This window comes from Crassostrea angulata, unplaced genomic scaffold (genome assembly GCF_025612915.1).
Source record: "Crassostrea angulata isolate pt1a10 unplaced genomic scaffold, ASM2561291v2 HiC_scaffold_66, whole genome shotgun sequence".
Taxonomy (NCBI): domain Eukaryota; kingdom Metazoa; phylum Mollusca; class Bivalvia; order Ostreida; family Ostreidae; genus Magallana; species Magallana angulata.
Window position 1 is genome coordinate 70,142 of NW_026441621.1, and position 23,827 is coordinate 93,968.

The 23,827-nt window shown below is 34.2% G+C and overlaps 2 protein-coding genes across 2 annotated transcripts; one reads left to right on the plus strand and one right to left on the minus strand.

Annotated features, from left to right (window-relative positions):
- The first annotated feature begins 1,496 nt into the window (after nucleotides 1-1,496).
- On the plus strand, nucleotides 1,497-23,460 carry LOC128168903 (neuronal acetylcholine receptor subunit alpha-7-like). Its single transcript, XM_052835064.1, has 10 exons — nucleotides 1,497-1,570; nucleotides 7,162-7,249; nucleotides 7,668-7,813; nucleotides 10,634-10,678; nucleotides 10,947-11,056; nucleotides 11,165-11,421; nucleotides 12,918-13,112; nucleotides 18,103-18,189; nucleotides 19,085-19,194; nucleotides 22,774-23,460. Exons 2-10 carry the CDS (start codon nucleotides 7,180-7,182, stop codon nucleotides 23,203-23,205), a joined length of 1,452 nt encoding a protein of 483 aa, XP_052691024.1. The 5' UTR covers nucleotides 1,497-1,570; nucleotides 7,162-7,179; the 3' UTR covers nucleotides 23,206-23,460.
- LOC128168902 (uncharacterized) lies at nucleotides 19,351-21,777 on the minus strand. Its single transcript, XM_052835063.1, has 2 exons — nucleotides 21,734-21,777; nucleotides 19,351-21,588 (listed from the first exon to the last, which is right to left on the minus strand). The coding sequence occupies exon 2, from the start codon at nucleotides 21,585-21,587 to the stop codon at nucleotides 19,626-19,628; it is 1,962 nt and encodes a 653-aa protein (XP_052691023.1). The 5' UTR covers nucleotide 21,588; nucleotides 21,734-21,777; the 3' UTR covers nucleotides 19,351-19,625.
- Nucleotides 23,461-23,827: the final 367 nt, after the last annotated feature.

The following is a 23,827-nucleotide window of genomic DNA, read 5'->3' on the forward strand; positions in this document are numbered from 1 at the left end:
TTTGGGTTGAATAGTGTCAGCAGTCTGTTGTACAATTACAGAGTTAGCAGTCTGTTGTATAGTTACCATCTTAGCAATATGTTGCATAGTTGCAGTGTAAATTTGTCTTTCAATATCATTTTATTACTGTACTTACCCAGTCATATTACTAAATTATATATCTCTGTTAGTGCTCTTAATCAAACATTTAATATCACAAAAACAGACTTTTCATTTATTCATTCAAAATTCCCACAGGGTGATGAATGGGCTAAAGTAGCTCATTTTCATCTTAGTAAGAATGGTTTCTGGTTTAGTTTACCTTATAGGTGAGTTCTGTGCTAAGTCCTTTAGCAAGAGATGCAAGACTATTTGAATCCTCTTTACACCTAGACATAGAGAAGATAACTATGGTGTATTTCAATATTTATCCCTTGTTACAACATTTTTTAATTCAACCGACGAAGATGACACTATACAAGATATTTATTTAAAACTATTTAATTCTGAATAAGCTTGATACAAGCAACTAATTGCTAACGTGGTTGTCTTGGATCATAGATTTTATTATGAAAATAAAATGTCTGTTTGAAGCAGTATTCATTTTTTTCTAGAAAAAAAAAACTGATTGATAGATTATCTATGTGATTTTGGCAAAACATGCATACTGGTATAAATAAAAAGAGTTACTTTTGACACATTAAATAATTAATTTAAAGGATTACTCAAGATTTATAATTAATTTAATCACGTTCCAACGGTCAGGGTTTAATTAGAACTAGTTAGCACTGGAGTCAATAATTAATATATCACTCGAAATAACTCATAGTTTACACGGTTACAATAAAGACAAAGCAATTGAAAATCATGAACTTATTCACAACACAATTACGAATCCGAAACGTAGGACACTTACATGTTCTGATTGCATGTTATTTTTCTTATGGTTTAATTTATAATTCTTAATTTTCATTCATTTTTTTTTTTTTTTTGCAATATTTTAAAACCGTTATGTTAAATATAAAAACAATGCATGTAAAACGTTTGACATGCAGTACATGATAAATTACAAAGACAAAGTATACCATATATGTTGTGATATTGATTCTGTGTAATCTGGACGTTACAGTGGTGTTTTGACGCTGAGCGTGGTACTGCTTGATTGGGCAGTCGTTTCTACAACCAGTCAAACAGCGGCGCTGTCAATCTGTAGTGTGGGTGACGGATCGTGACTCGATGAGTAGCTCTCAGCATCACTCTCTGTCAGCGACATAAAGACTCAGGGACAGGGATACAGATCAATCCAGACTTCTTGGTCAAGCTGGAGCTAGAAGCCTTGGGGCTTTACCCTGACCATTACGTTGACACATATAAAGTAACATTTAAGGACTATTCTGGACCGTCTCCGGTAGTTAATTGGCTGGCAGGCCCACAGTGTATGACGATCATCCTTAACAGACAGGAACAGGACACGCTCTCGCCAGTATCTGGGATCTCAGTGAGACGCGGACCGTGATGGAACGATTTGTTCATTCAATCATACAGTATTTAACTTGTGAGTTTGTCTCCACTGTGATTCACTACTAAACAGGTAGGCTGAATAAAATACTGTAACTCTAAATAATGTTATATTATATAAATAGTGCCTGTTTGGGAGGGTAACAGTTGAAATTGACACCCCGAGAAAACCATTGTCAACCGACGCGAAGCGGAGGTTGACAATGGTTTTCGAGGGGTGTCAATTTCAACTGTTATCCTCCCAAACAGGCACTATTTATTTAATAAAGAAAACAGCTATCTTCCATCAAGATTATAAATTAAATTATAATCTTGATGGAAGATAGCTGTTTTCTTTATTAAAATCAAATATGAATCTTAAAGGAAATCAACGTTATTAGATAAAAAAAAATTAATAACAGAGAAAAGTAAATTTATTTGCAGTCAAATCTATATGTAGAAGACATTAAATTAAATTATATATATAATATATATATAACCTATAATTAATATATAAAGTATTATTTATCAAACAGGGTTTGTTTCAAAGACTGAATTGTTTACATGAATATCTTTCCAATTATAGAAAAACATTGAAGATATGAGAGCTCGATTTAGCGATGCAATCAGGTCTATTTATCATGATAAAGTCCTTTCTCGTTGCTTTTTTCCTTTCAATGCGATATCTTAATATCATAACGGCAAAACTCGACCGGAAACGAATCAATAGGCACTAACAAAGTTATAATGCTTGGCCGCACTTTTGAAGGGATAATTTCTCATCAGCTTAAACATTGGATATGCACATTAAATGAACATACGCATATCACTTTCTGTCAGTTACATTTTACACAAGTTTATAATGTCTAACCGAGCACAAAAACGAAGTTTTGGCATCTATGTTATCATTTATTTACCTCTTACTTTTCCCGAGATTGCTGGAGAATTTTATTGGGTTCGTATTCATACGACAGACATTTATAAAACACGTACAAATGTATTTGTTTTACTTTAAAAGAAAATTTCCGATGTCGATTAAAATCCAAAAATTGAAATTTATTGTTATGGACAATGCATGCTATACGTTATACTGTTTCAATGATTTGTGTCCCCTAAAATCTTGAAATCAAAGCAGGTTGGTCAAACTCTCGATTGAAGACATCTTTTAATAAGTTCTATGGTAAAAAAAAAAAACTACATTCTTGACAAATACAATCTTCCACATGGTCGCATGCTGACTGACGATTTTCATAATGTTTGTTATACCATTATTAATCACCTATTTGTGTACGGACTTTTCAGTTTTCCCGACAAACGATAAAGATCACACGTCGGGTGTGTCCGCTCAGCAGAGGATGCTCACTCCTCCATTGCACCTGATTCTTTGTCTTATATTTCAGACGTCCATGTTTGCTCTGCCCCTGTTTTGTATTTTTTTTTCGACTTTTGATTTTGAACCACTTTTTGTTATCACTATATTTAAAGAGACAGTACAGCTGAAAACATATGTGTGAATAGCTTCACATTTACCTATTGTATCGTTAGAAAATAAGAAATAACGGTGATTGTAATAAATGAAATGCATAAAAATCACTTTTACAAACCTAATTAACGTAATTATGAGCTTCCGGAAATTTAAGGGTCGTACAAAGCGGAATAATCTTATATCGTTTATTTGTATCACGTGGACTTTGATTGACAGTAATTGACACGTGCTGAAAACTACAAGATCTTCGTCCGACTACGTCCATCATGGTAAATGAGGTTAAAGGGAATATCTAAACGGAACGCACCCTCACTTACTCGATAATTTATAAATGGTTTACCAATATCGGTTCATTTTAAAATGAACATACATAAATATGTCAATAACCCCTCAAGGGGCCTCATTTACAAAAATGAATTTAGGTTGTAGCAACTCCTACGATAAACACGAAAAATACATGCTTACAAAATAATAATTGTGGTTATTTTAAAAAACTTTGAACAGTTATACCTGGGAGAAGTGGAAAAGACATATTTTTATCAACAAACATGTCCTGGAGAATCTTTGCGAGCCCTGCATGTGTTTTGTTTACGGTAAATACGCATGCGTAATAGTATAGAAGGCTGAAACGCGTAACACGTTGCGATGTAAATATGTGATAGGTTATACGTAATTATTAATTTTAATGAAATAATTAGATTTATTTCATTGAGAACTTTGTAATTTTTTGAGAGTTTATAAATACATTCATGAGTAGTACAAAAATACCGAACCCGATCAGAAAAATTGTTCAAGTCCATTTTTTATACGATGCGCCGTACTGTCTCTTTAATATAAATTTGCAATTTATTTAAAGAATATATCGTTGATATGATATAAACCAAAAAAATGAACATTTTCAACATTGAAATAGAAAATATATACACACTGCGCATCACAAAGTAACACATTACATTATGAATGGCAGCACCATGTATTTTATCCACATGTACCTTGGTTTTGCGAGTTAAAGAATTGCTTTTACATGAACATCACTTTATGCGTTGATATTGTTAATACAGTAGTTTTATAAAAGAATATTAGACATTGTCAAACCACACCAAATGTCAGTTCATTTTAGTTTAGTCTAATGTAACAACAAACTATTTTTACGAGGCCAAGACAAATATGTATTGTTCTTTTGTTTCAACCTGATCTTAAAAAAGCCTAGATGGATGTTTCCATTCCTTTTTAACGATGGAACAAATAAGAGCGTTCTATGAAATGAATTGACGTTGTTCGTCAAACACCTGCTTCTCAAGGTTATCATATTCCATAGCTGGATATCATCAGCAAAGCTTCTTGTAAAGGATAAAGACGAGTACCATATGCGTACTTTTAATCTGTGTTTTTTCTTTGTTTTTTCATGAGACTTCTTGTAAGAATTTTCCAGAAAACTTTAAAGTTTTTATCGGGGATTACCTGTAATTAGTTCTGATAACCATTACAAAATCAATGAAACAATTCATCAATGTCGCACAGAGTTCAACGTCAAAAGTCGACCCCTTTGTTCTTACCAGAATCTAAATCTTTTACATTAGAAAACACAACCATTCTGCATTAGATCAATGACAAGTAGTTCACTTTTTATGGCCTCTGGTGCAATGCTGGTTTGCAGCAAAGTGAAATGGCGGAAATTGTGGGAAACTACCAAAATGTTCTAAACTCTTGTAAGTCTGCATCGATAAAGATTGTTTGATCAGATATTGACTGGGACGGTTTATAGGGGTTCGTGTTTTGTAACAAAGTTTGCTTAACTTGGCTGTGTAATCTCAGACAGCTTGTAGTGTCTTTTAGACATCATGAAACTTGCAATCTAATTATCTTCAGAGTTATGTAAATGATTTTGGTTAAATAGAGAGTCTTCGATGGATCATTTAGAATCAGCAAAGGCGATATGCTCAAGGCTCTGAACTTGAAACGGCAACGAAGAATGCAATAAATAGGATTGTGCTTTGTAATGCCTTTGTTTGGCATACAAACCTTAAAAGATATGTCCAAAATTCTACCATAGTGTATTTTTAACTAAATGTGCACTGTTTGTGCCTTTGGGTTTTTATTTCATTCACAACCCCCGATTACCTTTAGGACACAAAATATCAATTTGATTTCTTTGTTACTCAACTGCACAGTTACCTATTTTTCAAATACATGAACATTAAGGGGTTTTTTTAAGATCAGTTCTGATGATCTACCAATTGATGTAATTAAAATCATAAAAGGATAGCATCTTTTTTTATACGTCGCAGTTTTATTTTCAAAGTATATTTAGCTAGCTGGACAACAATGTCAATGACAAACGGCCTTATTCATTTGTTGTGTTCCCCTAAATGAGTTATTTGATTGCTATCATTCAAGGTCCATTACTGCTAATCTATTCCCGAATATTTCACCGTATGCGCTTTGTCAATGATGCCTCTAACAGACGCAGTGGAAAGGAGGAATAGAATTATGCCTTTTCCTTCCACAGTGCCTTGATTGTATCGCCGGCATCAAACAGCCATTTTGAGCAATTAGCTCATCTGTTCGGAATACAATGCTCGCGCTACGTGATCCGGTTTCCGGTCTGTCAGCCCCTGGTGTTCGTTTTGTCTGAATGTATCGGTATTAAGCTCGTCAAGTTGATATTCAACGATGCTTATTCTTATATTTCTCTGTCTGCAACACGTTTATAAAAGAACAATGTAAAATGTAGAAGAAGAAAAATCTTCTTTAAGAATCTAGAATTGGTGAATTGACGATGGCTGGACGTAATACATATACGTTACATTGATATGTATTAAAAGATTACAGTAGCAGAAGGTTTAACAATAATACTAAAAACACAGATGATATGAAAACATTTCATGTTTAGACAACTCCCTACATAAATACATTGCAATGTTGAAACGCATTGCACTTTACACAAGTGTTTAGTAGGGTGTATATGCAACAAACAAAGCAACATGCAGATCTACCTATCTAATTGAAAAAAGATTGATATATTTCATCTTTAATTTGTTTTATATTATTTTGTAGTTTTATATACAAGTCTTCTTTTGAAAGAGACCATTTTTGTCTCATAGTGGCCATGACCATCGATCCCCCTTAAATATATAAAATTCATTGTAAGGTACCCAGTTAGAGGACAACTGAAACATGCTGACACCTTTATTAATCATAATAGCAAAACAAGAGCAAAATGATATAGTAACGTTAATAACTAAAAAACAAGAACCTGCATTTTGGTCAGTGTGACTCTCAATCATATATTATTCATATAAAGATAAAAAAGAAACTAAATGTTAAACGTAAAAATTCATAAATATGGTGGATGTTTTACTATGAGCATTGGTTGTAAATCCTTCTGTTTGGATAGATGAGTCGCATGCACAAGTCAGCGTGATCTGTGTAGGTTCGTCAGGAAGAGCATCGCTGTCCTTCCAGACATCTCTGTTATCCTGTCACGGAACGTAAATAGCTGATTCTATCAAAGTCAGGCCGCCAATGCACTGTACCCACTCTTCTTACTATAGCCATCTTAAGTTCTGGGTCACCAAGTGGGGTTTTCATAGCTTGTTCCGATACTTTATACATTTATCTTCTATAATAGAGTTATCTGTGATCTTTGGCGGACACAGTGTTTGCCACAAATAATAAGGGTTCTTTATCATTGTATGTATTTTTACGGTTAGTTATTTATAACACGTCATTTTTAGAATAATGCTGCATTCTGATAGTCGTCAAGCTATTGTGGCACTTATAAAGACTTGTTAAATGAGTTCCACAGTTATACACATGTATCTGTCGGTTTAATACTTATAAAGAACCATACTTGATGGAGTACTATTGATTGTCATGCACTAATGTCTTTAAAAGGACCGTGAAAAAGTCGTATCCCATTTAAGACCACAACAATACGTACAATGTATTTTATCAAATGTATTTTTTATCAATTATGTTTTTGATAAATGAGTAGTTTACTAGCATATAAGAAACTGGCTGTTCGTACATGCATTTTTAAAACAAAGAATCTTTCTAGAAAAATGATTGATCCCACTCCATTTTTTATTTTATTTCATGATTTAAAGCGGTAGCAAATGCAAAAACCAATGTACTTATAATCTTATTATTGTTGACAAGAATTTTTATCAATAATGATATTGTAATATTGTTCACAGCTGGACATCCATGTTGAGATGACGATCCATGTGTTCCCCGGGGGAAGCCTCGCTTTCGTCTTTATTTGCGTAGGCTTCCTGTTTAGAGGTAATTTTATGACTTGCAAGTAATTAAGTACGCCTTTCTGCTTAAAAGGTTATTTTATAAGCTCAGGAATGGCATATTGATTCACAAAAATGATGTGTAACCTGAATGACTGACCTTGAGTTTAGCTTTTAAGATGTCAACAGAAAAAATAACACCACTATTCTCCAAATTGCAGATAAAATTCATATACGTTTGCTTTTTACTTACGAAAAATGACAGGCCAAACAACATATCAACCTATCTGTATTGTTTCACTTAACTGCAAAAATAGCATACGTTGAGAATGAATCATTAAGTATATTAAACAAATGTTGTACATTTATTTTTTTTAACTAGCAAGCTATGTAAGAGTAGCGTAGACTGTCACAACTTACGTTTGCCGTGGAAATCAGTTTTGGTATTGTACTCTTTTCAACAGGGACACTTCAAGGTCAAAACGAGCGCCATCTTCTTCACTTTCTGTTCGTTGAGAGGCATTACAACCCCCTGGAGAGACCCGTGGCCAATGAGTCAAAGCCAATCATTGTGAAGTTCGGAATCACTCTTCAACAAATCATAGATATTGTAAGTAACACTTTCAAAAACAAATCGTAGACATCGTAATTTAGTGGTTATCAAATCAAAGACATTCTACGTAACATATCAAAAATAACAAAAGTATAGACATGTAAGTAACTGGTCAACAAAACATGGCAAAAAACTGGCTACAGAACAAAACTTATAAAGTAACAGTCACTGAAGTGTGACCCATTGGCCCCATCGCTCACCTTAGCAATAAAAATCAAAATAAAATAAGTTATAAGGAGTCATTAACAAAATATAAGTACAGTGTAGTAAAGTATATCATGTATAAGAAATATTCAAAATTTTCTCAAGATATTCTTATTGTAAACATTGCTTTTAATGGTTTCATAGTTATATCACATTTTGAGCACCACAGTTCTTAAGGAGATCTTAAATTGTTCGAATCAATATAAATCTACATCAAACTTTGCACCCCTTCTGTGACCCAAGAATTGTCCAGGGACCACAGACAGACTAAACAACTGAAAATCAGCAAATGTTATGATGCTTGCATGCATGTACTTATAACGTTTGATTTTTTTTTTACAATAATTAAATTTATTTAAAAATCACACCACCACCCCTACTCCCTTTCTATTGGGGCCAATCATTACCCCCGGGATGATCATTAACTAAACAAAATTGAATTTACACTACCTGTGGATGCTTCAACATAAGTTACAACTTTTCTTGCCAATTTGAGAAGATTACCAAAGATTTGTATCTTTTTATTCTTTGTTAAAATCGCCCCTTCCCATTGTGGCCCCATTCTACCCTCAAATATCAGAATTTGTGCAAACTCGAATCTAAACTACCCGATGATGGCTTCATGCAAGTTTCTAGCCAGTTATTTTTTTAGAAGAATTTTTTTGGAAATTCTAAATTATCTCTCATTGAAAAGGGTTTCATTTGAGCAATCTTGAGTCTTCTTTATTTAAGGTTATGTGCCAAGTTTAGTTGAAATTTACCAAGTGGTTCTGTAAAAGTCAAAAATGTAAAAAGCTTATAGAGGGATTGAATGACGGACAGACAGGTAGACAGACAGAACAAATGTGATCAGAAAAGCTCTCTTGAGAGCTATAAATTAAAAAATATTGTAAAAGTATATAATTTGTTCCATTTCAAACTATAACAAGTAAATAATTACATCACAATTTATAGAAATAATAAGTAGACAGTTACAGGACAGTTGTATACAATGTAGACACGCGAAATTATACTCATTGTTAAACATTGTAAGTAATTTATTAAAAATGATTTCTTTGCATTGTGATCAATTCGGAGATAAATACATTTGATTTTTTCCTTTTGAATTAATTGAAAAAGCCAAATGTGTTAATCAAACTATGTGTAAGTTTATGTGCGAGTCGATTTCTATTTGTTCAATAAACAGGGTTTGTGTTTTAGAACAAAAAAATATGAGAATATGTGAGTTTTGTTAAGTGAATGTAAGGAAGGTTTTTTGGAGGGGGAGGGGTCCTTTGACAAATCTTTTGTGCACTCCCCTATAATAAGCAAAAAGTGACCAGTCTACTCCTTGAAGATGCATCGATTTTCCAAGCATAAAAGTATATACATGTGTAATGAAGATTGCCATTCTTCACCATGCAAATGTACCAAACATTCCTACAAAAATCATTGTTAATATTGTTTTTTTGTGTATGCTGATGCAAGACAATATATGGATATTTATACATGAAAATGCAGATTTTTAATTTGTTTCTATTCAAAATAGCCTGTAGTTTTTGTGGGTTTTTTTTTATTCCAGATAATATTGAGTCTTACCAAACATCTAGTTAATATGATCCTGAAATTAATTTGGAGTAACTATGATTCTAATCTGATAACTTATTTGTCAACTCAGTCAAATTAAATCGTCTAAACCAATTTTGTGTACATGTACGTTAATGGCGACAAAACTGCTATGGGTTCACTTGATTAACATTAATGTACAGCGCAATTTGTTGTTCCTTGTATCTTAAAAGAAATATTGTAAATTTTCTGTATCTTTTAAAAAGCTTGTAAAAATTAAACTCTAATCCACATACATGTAAAAGTATATTTACATCAACTATGAACTTACGATGAACGTCGTCACATCCCCTTTTTTCGGGAATGGTCAGATATATAGACAAAACAAAATATGTCACAAAAAATAACAGATTGTCAGCTTCGTTAAAAAAATATCCATGCTTAAAAATTATAGATCATTTTACAAATTTGGAGATTTATTTTCCGATTGCTGTTTTCCGGAATCTTAAAATTTGGACGATGCATTACAAGCACTGGTGTTGTTGACTTTTATTGATTTGGTTAAAGATGGTCTTCCCCGCCGTCAAAACCTCCTGATTTATCGCATTCCCCCCTCAATCCCGAGTGTAGCATGCATTCATCAATGGAAGCTCGTGGATCTTCTTTCAACATGAAAAAGTCGCTGATTGATGCATGGTTCGGGGGAAGCTAGGAATATGTCTTTAAATACTGGTCCATACAAGGAGATGATTAGAGCTACTGTACAACTTGAAGCGTCTAAATTCCCCAATTCTGAAACATATTTCAATGACTGGGATATATCCGATAAATGTATTTCATATGGAAATGTTGCAAATAAATAAAAGATGGCGCGGAGAAAATTTCATTTTACAAACAACTACTAATGATTAACGAAAGCTAGCAAAAGCTCCTTCGCTGTACAAGAGTCGGTACATTAGCACAGTGTTTGTACTTGTATGATATGAGAACGAATAATGATATTATAGCTATGTTATATGTTACGTTTCTAGAACAATTCAATCTCTCTCTTTCTCTTTTTGTTTACAGGACGAGAAAAACCAAATTCTATATTCAAACATATGGCTACAAATGGTAAGATGTGCTATATAATTTCCATAGAAAATGTCTTGTTATTTCTATTCTTTATTATCAGAACAAAACAGTACTGTTATTCTGTTGAAATACATTGAAATTTTGAATTGAACGTGTCTAAACATCAATATATAAAACACATCCTTTACATGCCCAATAGTTTAAATACTACTAGTTAACTTTAAATATTAATATTGCAATAGTATTTTACGATTATAATGACGACACCCCTGTAGTTTATGACTTATATTTATTATAATGCACGTAGAGATGGCACGATGTCAATTTGATTTGGGAGCCTCGAGAGTTTGGTGGAGTTGAGGAAATTCGAGTTCCCGCCAAAAACGTGTGGAAACCAGACGTACTGCTATATAACAGGTGATTAATCATACTTGAACAGTGAACTGTAAAACAGATAAACAAAGCAAGACGTATACTGTAGTGAAGATATTGTACATCTATCGTATGACTGATATTTTTTTGCAGTGCAGACGATGACTTTGACGGAACCTACCATTCGAACATCATCGTGAATTACAAGGGCGAAATAAAGTGGATTCCCCCGGGAATGTTCAAGAGCACCTGTCAGATCGACATCGCATGGTTCCCGTTTGACGAGCAGAAGTGTGACCTCAAGTTCGGCTCCTGGACGTACGACGGTCGCTTCCTGGACCTGATATTTGACGGAACTTCGGACGGGGACGCCTCGGACTTCATCAGGAACGGCGAGTGGGAACTCCTGGGTAATCAAAGCGATGGAAAGCTTTAAAATTTATCTTTAAGATTCGTTTTCATACCAATGATAAATTTCATATTCAGAAACAAAAAGGTTTCATTCTAGAAACATATGAAAAAGAATATTCAGAAAGTTTGAACCTATGGTCTGTCTCAGGATATTTTTGCTGCATATTTTCTTAAATTCGATATTCATAAATACCTCTTTGTTTAGACGCTGTCCTTGCAATATATGGTAAATTATAGTATGGAAAACCCCCAAGATTTCCCTGTTGAAACGCCCCCTCTAGCAAACATGAAGGTACCCGGATGATAACGTTGAAAAATTGTGCGAGGTATTCCGAGAGACTTCCGAATAGAGAAAAGATGCCAACATTCCCCATTATAAATCTCCGTATAAAATCTGTTTTTGTTCCTGTTAATTTTTACGAGGGAAAAATAGTAAAGTGTGAATGAAGTTATTTTGGAAATTTTCCCTTTTATCAATTTTAATTGCACTTCTTTTACAGGTATGTGTATTTTTATTAAAGGTACACGGTGACACACAAAACGATGATTCAGCAAATATCGAATTTTTACATGATTTCCACAAATTTTATATATCATATGAAAACATGAACTTTTGAAAATTTACGTGTTCAAAAGTAAATAAATCAAATGAAAAAGAGAAAAATAGAATTACGCGTTAAATTGGGCCAACACAAAAATATTGAGTTTTCCTTCCGCTTTATAGCCACGCAAGCACAAGGGAATGTAAATGCTACCGCGTGACATACATCATGAGCCAGAAACCTCTCATTGAAACATAATGTCTTCGAGAACTTTATATTTATTAAGATGCGTTCTCTATAAATGCATATTTCTTACCACAGTCATCGAATAGCTTCTTTTTTCAGTGTGTCAATCTCATTGTAACTACAGTCTTTAGACAGAAATCGCAATCATGTGACACTAAACCAATGTCCAAAACAACTCGGTTTGTTTACATGTGCTATTTCCGGATGAGTTTTAATGACCAGTAATTTAATAGGTAATGACTCATGATGCGCGAAACCTTCCGTATGATGATATTTTGTGTAGCTCTTTTTATTTCCGTTGCCATAATCAAAAAGTAAAACATCTATTTTGAGTCACCGTGTCACTTTAAGTAACGCCCAAATGTGCAGCATAAATATCTTGTGACAGACTAGAGATAACACTTTGATTGTGTAGCAGAAAAAATGATTATATAAAAAAGGACTATCAGATCTGGCTACGCCGTCGCCAACATTCCTCATTTCATTCTCAACCTTAAAGCTGAGCTTTAGCCTAAAATTTATCCTCTTGATTTTTATGGAATTGAGTTGAGAACTGACTGAGCTGAGTAACTACGTATACATGTAGTACCAAAGTTTGGTGGAGAAATGAGTTGAGCAACATCAAAATGTTGGTTACGAGATGGGGCCAGATTAGTCCCAGATGTACACAAAGTTTTGTCTATCATAGAAGGTTTTTGTCTATACAGGAGTACCCGGGGTGAGAAACCAGAAGTCGTACGAGTGTTGCCCCGAGATCTACATCGACATCACGTACACCATACACGTGCAGCGCCGGACGCTGTACTACGGCTTCAACATCATCATCCCGTGTGTCCTCATCTCGTCCATGTCACTGCTGTTGTTCATGCTACCTCCGGACTCAGGGGAGAAAATATCTCTAGGTGTGACATCACGTAGTCCTCCCAAGTCAAAACTTCTATGTAAATCTGTTGTCGCATTAATATAGGAATTATCAGACTTAGGATTCGCTTCGAACACGTCCTAACCTACTTTTGAGTTTAGATAGAATAGACGACTTGTCAAAGTAGTATATATTGAATATGTTTATCTTGCAATTTTAGACCTCAATCAATGAGTCAATGATATTTAATAAATTATCTTAATGATATTATTTTGGAATAATACAAAAAAAAGTATTCGATAGAAACGATGTTCTAATACTATTGTTGATCTATGATCTCAAGGTAAACAAAGAGTTAAATGTGGTGAGTCGCTTTTCTAGATTTGATACTTTGGACCAAAAGATTAATTAAATATTTTTTAAAAAACAAAAATTTATCTAGTGAAAAATTTTATAATTTTTTTCATTTCAAATAGCTTATTTTGGTCCAAAGTAGTTCTAATTTTGTAGTATATAACCCTGCATTAGCTGTAGATGTGACTGTAGAATAGCTTTGTACTGTATTCTACAAAATCCATAACCAGTGCATGCACCTCTAGCTGTACGATGCTAACCACTTTGTATCACCAGTCTTATTAGCCTTCTATGAAGATGAATTATTAGAGCTTGCCCTAAGGTGAATCACGATCCATTTCCCGAAAGAAGCGACCGGGGCGCATTTTTTCCTTCAGAAGTTGGATCACTTTTGTATATTTTCCTTGCGTGTAACTTAATTTAGTGAGCATGGGGTTTTATCAACAATTGAATTAAGAATCCGAGAAACATACCGACCGTATCAAAGTGCCGATCATGCAGGAAACCCCCAATGAGTGAGAATGTTTACAAGGCATGTATTCAAAAGTAAATAAGACCATTAATCAATTATATACCGTTCTGCTTTATTTGTTTAGAGTCAAGCTTAACAATGTGAAGCAAACGAAAAGAGATCAAACTGCCTAAAGAACCAAGTAAAATTGGTGAATGTCTCTTTTTTCAATAAAATGATCTCATAAATAACTCCACCGGACTTTTTTCTTTCTTAAAGGATTGCACAAAGAGGTTTTTCTTTATATTTATGACAACATGAAGTCCAATAAAAAAAAGTGATAAATATATTGCTAAAGTTTTCTCAAAAGCTAAAAGCATGCGCAATCTGACAATAACAACTACATTTTTCATCACAAGCTCCGGATTTCTTTTCTTTGCACAAAACATAAATTCTTCCACTCAACCCATTAACACTTTCAGTATACTGGTCATTTAGAACAAAATTGCTATAATGGTTTAACGATGAGTGGTAAATCCTTAATTGAATATATATTTTTTTAAAAATTGGTCTGGAAATTTCAAACTAAAGTGTTTTAGAGCACCTTTAAATGATTAATGAAAACAAGAGCACTTGTGAAGCGGGGAATTTTATGTACTCGCAAGAATGTGAAATTGAACCTTTTTTCCAAATTGCTTAAACATTTTGATTATAATTGGTTTTAAAACACCTTAAAATGATGAAGAAAAGCAGACTGGAAAGCGCAAAAATGTTATGGACTCGCAAGAGTGTGTTGTCGAGTGAGCTTTAAGATTATACACTCAACAAAACTTTTGAGTGCTCACCCTGATAAGCAGAATAATTTGAGAATTAAATGAAATTGAAAATGAAAATGAAACTTTCAACATTTTGTAGCTCATGTTTTTTTATTAATATAATAGATTAAATAGGACAACAACAATTACCAATGCCAATACCAATTGCCAAAACATTACTTAAAATAAACTAAATAGCTCTGAGATAAATTCAAACAACCGGAAGTGTTTGTGTTATGATTTTAGCAAAGGTCAAGGTATTCTTGACATTTTGAATGTCAAGTGGAAATTTGTCACCCAAACGAGAAGACAAATAAATCTGTTTATTTCATATAGTACTAAGGTATATTATACTTAGTGAACACTAAGAACTCCGGGTCTATGTATACAAACTAGACCACTTTAAATACCGTATGTATGTACTTTCATTTTGAAAAATTAAAATAATGAATCTGAGGTTTGAATGGTTATTTGAGTGTTCAATTTCTAGAATGTGTATTGCATTGATTTGGTAGGTGGGTGGGTTTAAAACACGAAACGTCACTCGAAGGGAAAGTTTTTGGAAATTTTTTGACATTGCCCTACATTTTTCATGGTAATTGAAAACAATATTATTGCTCAGGACTGGGGGACTGGTACGAGACTCGTGAAGTGGTTAAAAGATTAACATTTTTAAAACATTTTGAGATTGGTCCTGACTCTTTTATTGGGTAGTAGATGTTTTGTTTAAACGTGTCTGGAAATTCACAAGAGACAGGAAAATGGTTCTCTTGCATGCTAACCAATTTTAGCAATTTCGGAAATTGGCCTCGATAGACAAAAAGTTTATCTTGCCACCTTACTTTTTTTAAAAGAAGTTAATTTGTTCATTTAGAATGTTGTGTTGTTAACTTGCACATGGAATTCAAGTACATCTTACTCAATAAAATATGAAAATATCTTGAGAAATACCGGTAATTCGCTAAATATCCAAGCAATATAAATGATTTATTTTAAACAAACCCTGGTGTACATGTAGTTGCGTTTCTAAAAAGGGATGTGACTTGCTTTTTTCAATTATCATTTTTTCAACTTTTCAAAATGTTGATAGAAAAATAAGTAGTGAATCAACTTTATCATATGTTTTTGTATTATCAGAAAAATATTTAAAGTTACGCTATAGGGTTATTCCTATTCATTTTATTGTACGTTTTCATTAAATAAAAGTAGACCTTGTTTTCTAACAAAATCAATATGACACAATCAGTAAACCTTTCTTTTGAATGATAGTGGAGTTGTTTATGTTTTAGTTTCCAAATATATATCATTAAGTTAAAATGAATAAGTAATTTTTTTGTATTCACATGTTTCTTTCACAGTGTTTATTATACTTTGCTATGAAATAATGTAGATTCCTTATTAAAGTCGAGGAATCAATATCTTCGTAAATCGCAACAAGCAAATCTCGCAGATTTTAGAATCTTTTATTTTTCGAACAGATGTAAATTAAACGAAACCATTTTACAAATCAGGCGTTCGCAATTCTATATTCCAACTATGCGAAACAGTTAAATCGCGGAATTAAGTACTCGGCTAAAATAGGGAATCTGCAGTAATTTTTGAATTTTTTTTTCTCGACAATGCACTTGATAGTAACTGTTTAAAGCATTACGTTTACTGTTTATTACAATTCACTGTTTTGATATCAAATATATACAGTCACTGAATTCTTGAGATGAACATAACAATTAAGTAACATGTATTCTACTCATCAATCCAGATTAATCACTGGCATACAAATATCTTTACTGGTTTATGGTATTTTTAATTGTAAACTTCAGTGTAGACGTATTGTTTTATTTACACTGTTGTAATGCTGATTACAGAAATGTAGCTATGTCTGGAAACTCCGCTTGACGTTTGTAAAGTTATGTACATCCTGTATTTGGTGCACAAAACCAGCGCTTATCTTGATATTCACATTTTCCAGTGTCTTTGCCTGTAATAACACTAAGTATCGATTTTGTACTATTAAAACCCATAACTTCAAATAACGTCAAATTGAGGCGCCAGTGGGGTTTGGTTATATATATTAAAATATTTAATCGTACAATGGCACAAAATTATATAAATATAAGTAATAAGGAATCATTTTTTGACTATTATGAGGTGATAATTTCGGTCGGGGCGTGATCAAATCTATCACACCTCGACCAAAATTATCACTTCATAATACTCAAAGAATTATTTCTTATTTAAGTCTAACTTGTTGAAGTGTACATTCTATGGAAATGTTTGATGGCATAAACATCGACTACTGATATTAAGACTACCTTTTTAAAGCGCTAAGCATAGCTCAGCGCTTTATTGTCGTTAGACTTCTACTTCCGGTGCAAGGAATAACTGCCCTCTATGAGCAGAAATATACATCATTTAAACTGGTAAGAGGAATAGGGAACCAGTTATCTGGGTGACGGAAATGGCCGAGTAGATACGATTGGTTTGCGGGGCTTACGTACATCAGCACGGGATGCTACGCAGTGATGAAAAAATATAGTGCGTATTCAGAAGCTAAAATATAGAAAAATATAATCGATTCTTTGCAAAAAAATGTCAAAAACTGTGATAAATTACTGTTCCAAAGGTATAATTCGTGATTTTAACATATCTTTTTTCAGGCAAGTATCCATATACAAGTCGTGTTCAGCTTTAATTCACATCATTTTCAGAAAGTAACATATATTTAAAGAAATCTGGCCTTCGATACTTTAAATTGATATTTATTAAACATAAACCAAAATTTCAATAAGGCTCATTTCTGCCTACGCTTGCACACAGTAAATTTTTTTAGAACCAAGCTAGGTTAGCGCTTTTCAGTACTTTCAGTACTTTGATTTGTTTAAGTCTTTCTCGAAACTCGCGCCACTCTTGTATAAAATATAACAGATAAAAAAAGGAATAAGAGATACGATGCTGTTTACATGGAAATTTTCGCCCCGTTTTAATTTTGCTCCATTAGCCCTCGTTGTCAGCGAAGACAGAGCGAATTCAATATAATATTTTTTTTACTGTGTTTATAAGAAAGCCTGTCTCTCACACAGTGTAGAAGGGAGAAAATCATGGATCAAAGTAACCCTCCAGCCATACTGAATTTAGTCGTTTAATGTGTACAGAATTTGAAAATATTAATATTTCAACGAAATCCTACAAAGAATCAGCCAACAACCAACACAGACGTTGAGATGTAGCTTCTAATATTATGATTAAATTATCGACAGTTATCAAACAAATTGATCTCAAAATAAAAGTTCTATAAAGTATTTATTTTTGTGGCACATATTTAAAATAATGTTTTTACAATACATGTTATGATCTTCATACTAGTTTGTTTTATATTAAGCTGTATTGATTTGTGCTGGTTTTCGTTGTAGGGGTGACCATTCTCCTGTCACTGATGGTGTTCCTCCTTCTGGTCGCCGAGACGATGCCCCCCACATCTGACGCTGTTCCATTAATTGGTACGACTTTTCTTGCTTGAAAAATTATGTTTTTATGTCGACAAAAAATCACACAATTCCAAGATATGAAGCAACACTATATAAAATAAAAATATTCAAGAAATGACAAAATGTTAAAAAGAAGAATGCAATTTCAGTAAAAATTGCAGCAAAGTTCACTCCCCATAAATATGAGGGGTTTTCATAGTTTAAATTGACTGCTTTCATGATATTTCTATATTAATAATTCTGCATACGACTTAAATACCGGTATTTGATTAAAAATATTTAAACACCATATTTTTTTGTTGATAACAATATGCTTCTTTTTTAATGCTATAGAAAATTGAATGTTTGACTTCTAGGGATATACTTCTGCTGTATTATGACTATGTGTTCAATGTTTCACTTCCAGGGATATATTTCTGCTGTATCATGATCATGTGTTCGATGTTTCATTACCAGGGATATATTTCTGCTGTATTATGATCATGTGTTCGATGTTTCACTCCCAGGGATATATTTCTGCTGTATCATGATCATGTGTTCGATGTTTCACTCCCAGGGGTATATTTCTGCTGTATCATGACCATGTGTTCAATGTTTCACTTCCAGGGATATATTTCTGCTGTATCATGATCATGTGTTCGATGTTTCATTACCAGGGATATATTTCTGCTGTATCATGATAATGTTTTTAATGTTTCACTTCCAGGGATATATTTCTGCTGTATCATGATCATGTGTTCGATGTTTCACTTTCAGGGATATATTTCTGCTGCATCATGATAATGTTTTTTAATGTTTCACTTTCAGGGATATATTTCTGCTGCATCATGATAATGTTTTTTAATGTTTCACTTCCAGGGATATATTTCTGCTGCATCATGATATTGTTTTAATGTTTCTCTTCCAGGGATATATTTCTGCTGTATCATGATCATGTGTTCAATGTCGATGCTGTTTACGGTTATCGTGCTGAACTTTCACTACCGCGGGCCGGAAACTCACACGATTCCATCATGGGTATGCCTCTCTCTCTCTCTCTCTCTCTCTCTCTCTCTCTCTCTCTCTCTCTCTCAGCACTGCGCGAATACGAATATATGCATGTATTGTGTACTGTATATAAAGATTTATAAGTTCTTTTCAAATTTGAACAGCAATCATTGAAATTTTTCACACACTTTAAAAAGACTTAGATACTAGTATTTACGCCAATCTTACGAAGGAAGATCTTGCGAGATTTTTCTCGGTATTTCTAGAACACAGGGAGAATACATTGTTACACCTTACTTCACTTTTATGCATACTTTTTTTTATTTCATTGTATTTGCTAAAGCACACTTATACAATTTTCAATTATAGGATTTATCAAGGCCTGCTATCTACTAGTTTCTCACATTGCTTAAGTTGGCATATGTAAATCATGAATTCTTTGTCTGGTAGCAGTTTGAAATTTATGGAAAGAGACTTGTCCAAGTGTATGAGTACAGAGCAGCCTGGAGATTCCTTGAGATCTGTTGACAGATCCCCAGGATCTCCCAGGAGATGTCTCTGCATATATCACCTATATACAGTCCCTGGTCATGGTGAACTAGGGCCTGTAGATCATTTAGAGCTGTTTGTGCGCCAATTGTGTCAACATGTCTAGAACACAAAATCTCTAGCATGTGTAACAGTATAAACGGTGGGATAAGCAATGCAGGCCAACTGTTTTGTCTACTAGACTGTTGTTCTAGTATAAGTTCACTGATATAACATATTTCATAGTCAAGTTTGATATTCCTTGCTACAGCCTGTCTCATCTTTGTAGACCAGGACTGTCCCCCTACAGCCTCAGTATACCTCTCTCTGTCTACACATTCTTCATACATAATATATAGTTGTGTTAACTTCACCTTTGTCATCTCTAAAACAGATAAAGCTTCCCTGTATCTGAATGTCTTGTAATAATAAATGGCAATGTACAACATGTCAGAAACATACCCAAACTTGGCTGCTAATTTCAGCATATGACATGATATTTTGTCTGCAATGTACATCTGTTTGTTGACACCTGTGTTTGATATGTTGTGTAATATAAAGGCAGTACACTGAAGAGTAGTGGCTGTGTGTTTTTGTAAACTTACAACTTGATACTGTGTCAGTGGAGAACCTATTAACTGTTCTACTGTGTGTACGATCTTTATACAGTGCTGTAGGTCTGAGCTGTGTAATGCATCATTCCTATCTATCTCATCAAATAATTGTACATCAAACTCAGCCTCAGAGATCAGAGTGTGTTCATCAGTACACACCGTGAGTCTGGGATTACAGAGGACATCAATGATAGAGGACCTGATGGAGGGACTGTGTAGCAGCAATGCTATACCTTTCTCATACAACCCATACAGTCGCCTGAATAAACTTGTTTGTGCTTGGCCATGGATTTTGCTCAGAAACATGTTGTTCTCTGGAATGAAAAAGTTTGGACAGATCCCCTCGTACACCCATTTAAGGAGAAGTTTGAAGCAGACCCAGAAACCGGCCAGGATATTTTGTGGACACCAGTGAGGCAGTGTGTCTTGTTGAATGGCCCAGAAAACTGCTGTTTTCATGTGGTATGAACACAAAAGTTTATCTTCTTCTCTTCTTAATCCATTGTTAATTATTTCCTTTAAGAACAATTTCAACAAACCATAAGTTAAAACTTGTGTGTGATTCATTGAGTACACAAGTTTGTATTCTGCCTGAGAGAAAGAAATTCTCCATTCATTGCCTTCATGGTTTCCTAGTTTGTGTCCTATTGCTACAAAGTGACATCCATTTCTTACAATGTCATTGACAACATGGGGTGGGGGCCATGAGTGACATCTGTCTATCCATGAGGCGGCAGAGGGAGGCCAAAAATCACTGACAAAACAATAAGCATTATCGTGATCAAGAGTGCCGTATTCTTCTGAACCCTCTGTTCTAGTGCTACATGGTCCATGTATTCTGCTGTCAGGAGTGATTGCTGTACATGTGTAGTCTCTGTATTTAGAACTTGATATAAAGAGTCCCCCATTCATCCTCACACAAGATAACAACACTCCTTGTCCAGCTCTTTCCAATGGTAACCAAAGTAAGGTAAATCCTGCTGGACTCTCAGAACTGTCACAGAGAATCATTACCTGTCTGTGTATGTTGTAAAACGCAGACTGAGAGAAGTCCCAGATCACTCGGTGGTCAGTTGACCAAAACATAGTGTCTACATCTGAACCACTAAATCTAAATCCTTCTTTCCGACTTCCACTAATCATTAATCTCCTCACATCATGTTGATTTGTCAACAGCTCCGAGATATCCGCTATATCTCTCCTGGAGGCCACCTGTTGTGGGGTCCCTATCTTGTGACACATCCCCACATACACTGACTCAGACATTTTTTGAAGAGCCATTCTGTTCAAAATGAAAGTATATCAAGAAATACAAATCAAATTACGTTTAGAAATCTGATATTTGTCAGTTACATATAATGGATCAGAAGCAAATTGTTGTTAATGCATTACTTTACTTGGAATGCCTGTCTTTAACATGAACTTACATTTTAACTGCTCTTCGTTAGTTCCATAACCGTGCTAAATTTAGACATGGAAATCCCGACGAAATAACTAAAACGAAAGCGCGAATGCTTATTTCCACCCGCTCTTCATAATTATTTACTTTGATATAGAAAAACGTATTCAAATTCCGACAATATTTTATGATATGCAAGAGTAATGTGCAGTGCCATGAGGGGTAACTCTCCTTAACGTTTAATGAAATAAATATTAAATCATCTTTATATAAATCATAGTTTAGATAGCAAACGTCTCAGTTAATTGTATTTCTTGTGTATACAAAAGAACAATCAAATAGACAGAGGACATAACTTCGGAGGGAATTAAACTAATGAAATATATATGTATCATTCTTTCTTTTTTCCAATAAGGTAAAGAAAGTTTGCAGTACGAAGATTTTCCAATGCTAAATACTACAGGATTAAAGCTACTTTGAGAATCTTACATCTCCGTGCTCTTATATAGAGTACACGAAAACAAATATTACAAAACAGAAAAAAAATATTCTATTATGGTTACGATTATAATTAATAATTCCACAAGGTGGTGTCCGTCAAATCTACTATCATAAATGATTATTATCGACGTCACATAAAAGCTACCAGGTTGCAATAGATGAGGCTCATAGAGCTGCCGGAATTAAGAAGTTGTGGTATTTGTCAGTTTATGGAAATTGTCGGGGGGGGGGTGGTCTGCTATTTTATTTTATTTTTATTTTTTTTATTTTTATTTTTTTTTTGGTTTGCAAATGAATTATGAAATATTCATTCATTAAATAGGTATTTTGATTGTCAAGGCTAGTTGATTTAATTCACTTGTACATGACAGATACTCTCTCTCTCTCTCTCTCTCTCTCTCTCTCTCTCTCTCTCTCTCTCTCTCTCTCTCTCACACACACACACACACACACACACACATTGACGACACACACATTAACGACCTGAAATATTGTTCGTTAATACTTAATGAGCTTTTTAATGAGTTAAACAGCTATGTTCACACTTGTTATTAATTTATATTTCAGGTCAATGAGTGGGTGAACGGACGCCTGGCCTGGCTCCTGTGGATGAAGCGTCCCGGACATGCGCAGAACAGGCACACCAAGGACACGATAGAGAGGACGCGGCTCCATGACATCGTGGTCCAGGAGCGCCAGTCCAGGTGTCTGCTGTCCGGTCTAGACTTTGACGAGGAAATCCGGATAGAAAACGGGGCACTGCCCAAATCCGGGGAATCCCCATTCCTCAGCACAAAGTCTGACCTTCTCTCGATATTGAAGGAACTCAGAAAGATCACCACGCGGTGTAAGAGGGAGGAGGAGGAAGTGGTGGTTCGCGGCGAGTGGCGGTTTGCTGCCATGGTGATCGACCGCTTGTGTCTGTGGATCTGTGTGACCTTCACCGTCATATCGACTCTGGCGGTTCTATTTTCAGCACCGCATTTAGTGACGTCATAAAAATTAACATCATTTTCTAAGTTAGGAATGAGCTATATAACGTATACGCTAGTAATTCATTCTATTTGTACATTTATATTTATATTATTATTCCAATGAAAGTGCAAGTAAACTTTTCTTTTAGAAGAGAAGCATAATTTTGCCTACAGCCTACAGCATTGGGTAGGACGAAGTTAATAGATAAATTATGAATATATGTACTTTCAATAGATAAAAGCCAAAATTAAACAGTACATTGCAATTAAAAGAAATATATGAATCTAAACATTTTGATGGATTGTTCTTTATTTTTTCACAATTCTAAGGAGACCTGCAGAAAATTAAAACCAGGTGAGAAATATTCAAAAAACGACAATCGACCGATGAACACAAGCACAAAGTATGGAACGAAAGAACACATGGCAAAATCGCCCAAAAAAGCAATCAATGTTAAACTCTGCTTTAAAAACGGCATCCAGTAAAGACGAAATGAGAAACCAAACAAGTAAAAAGCTGTCAATGTGACAGCACACCGGGTTTTCTTTTATGTGAACTGTATCCATAATCCATGTCAACCCGTATCCAATGAAATGGTGTACCCTATATGCAATATTTTGCCAAAAAATGACTAAGTTGGTATTTT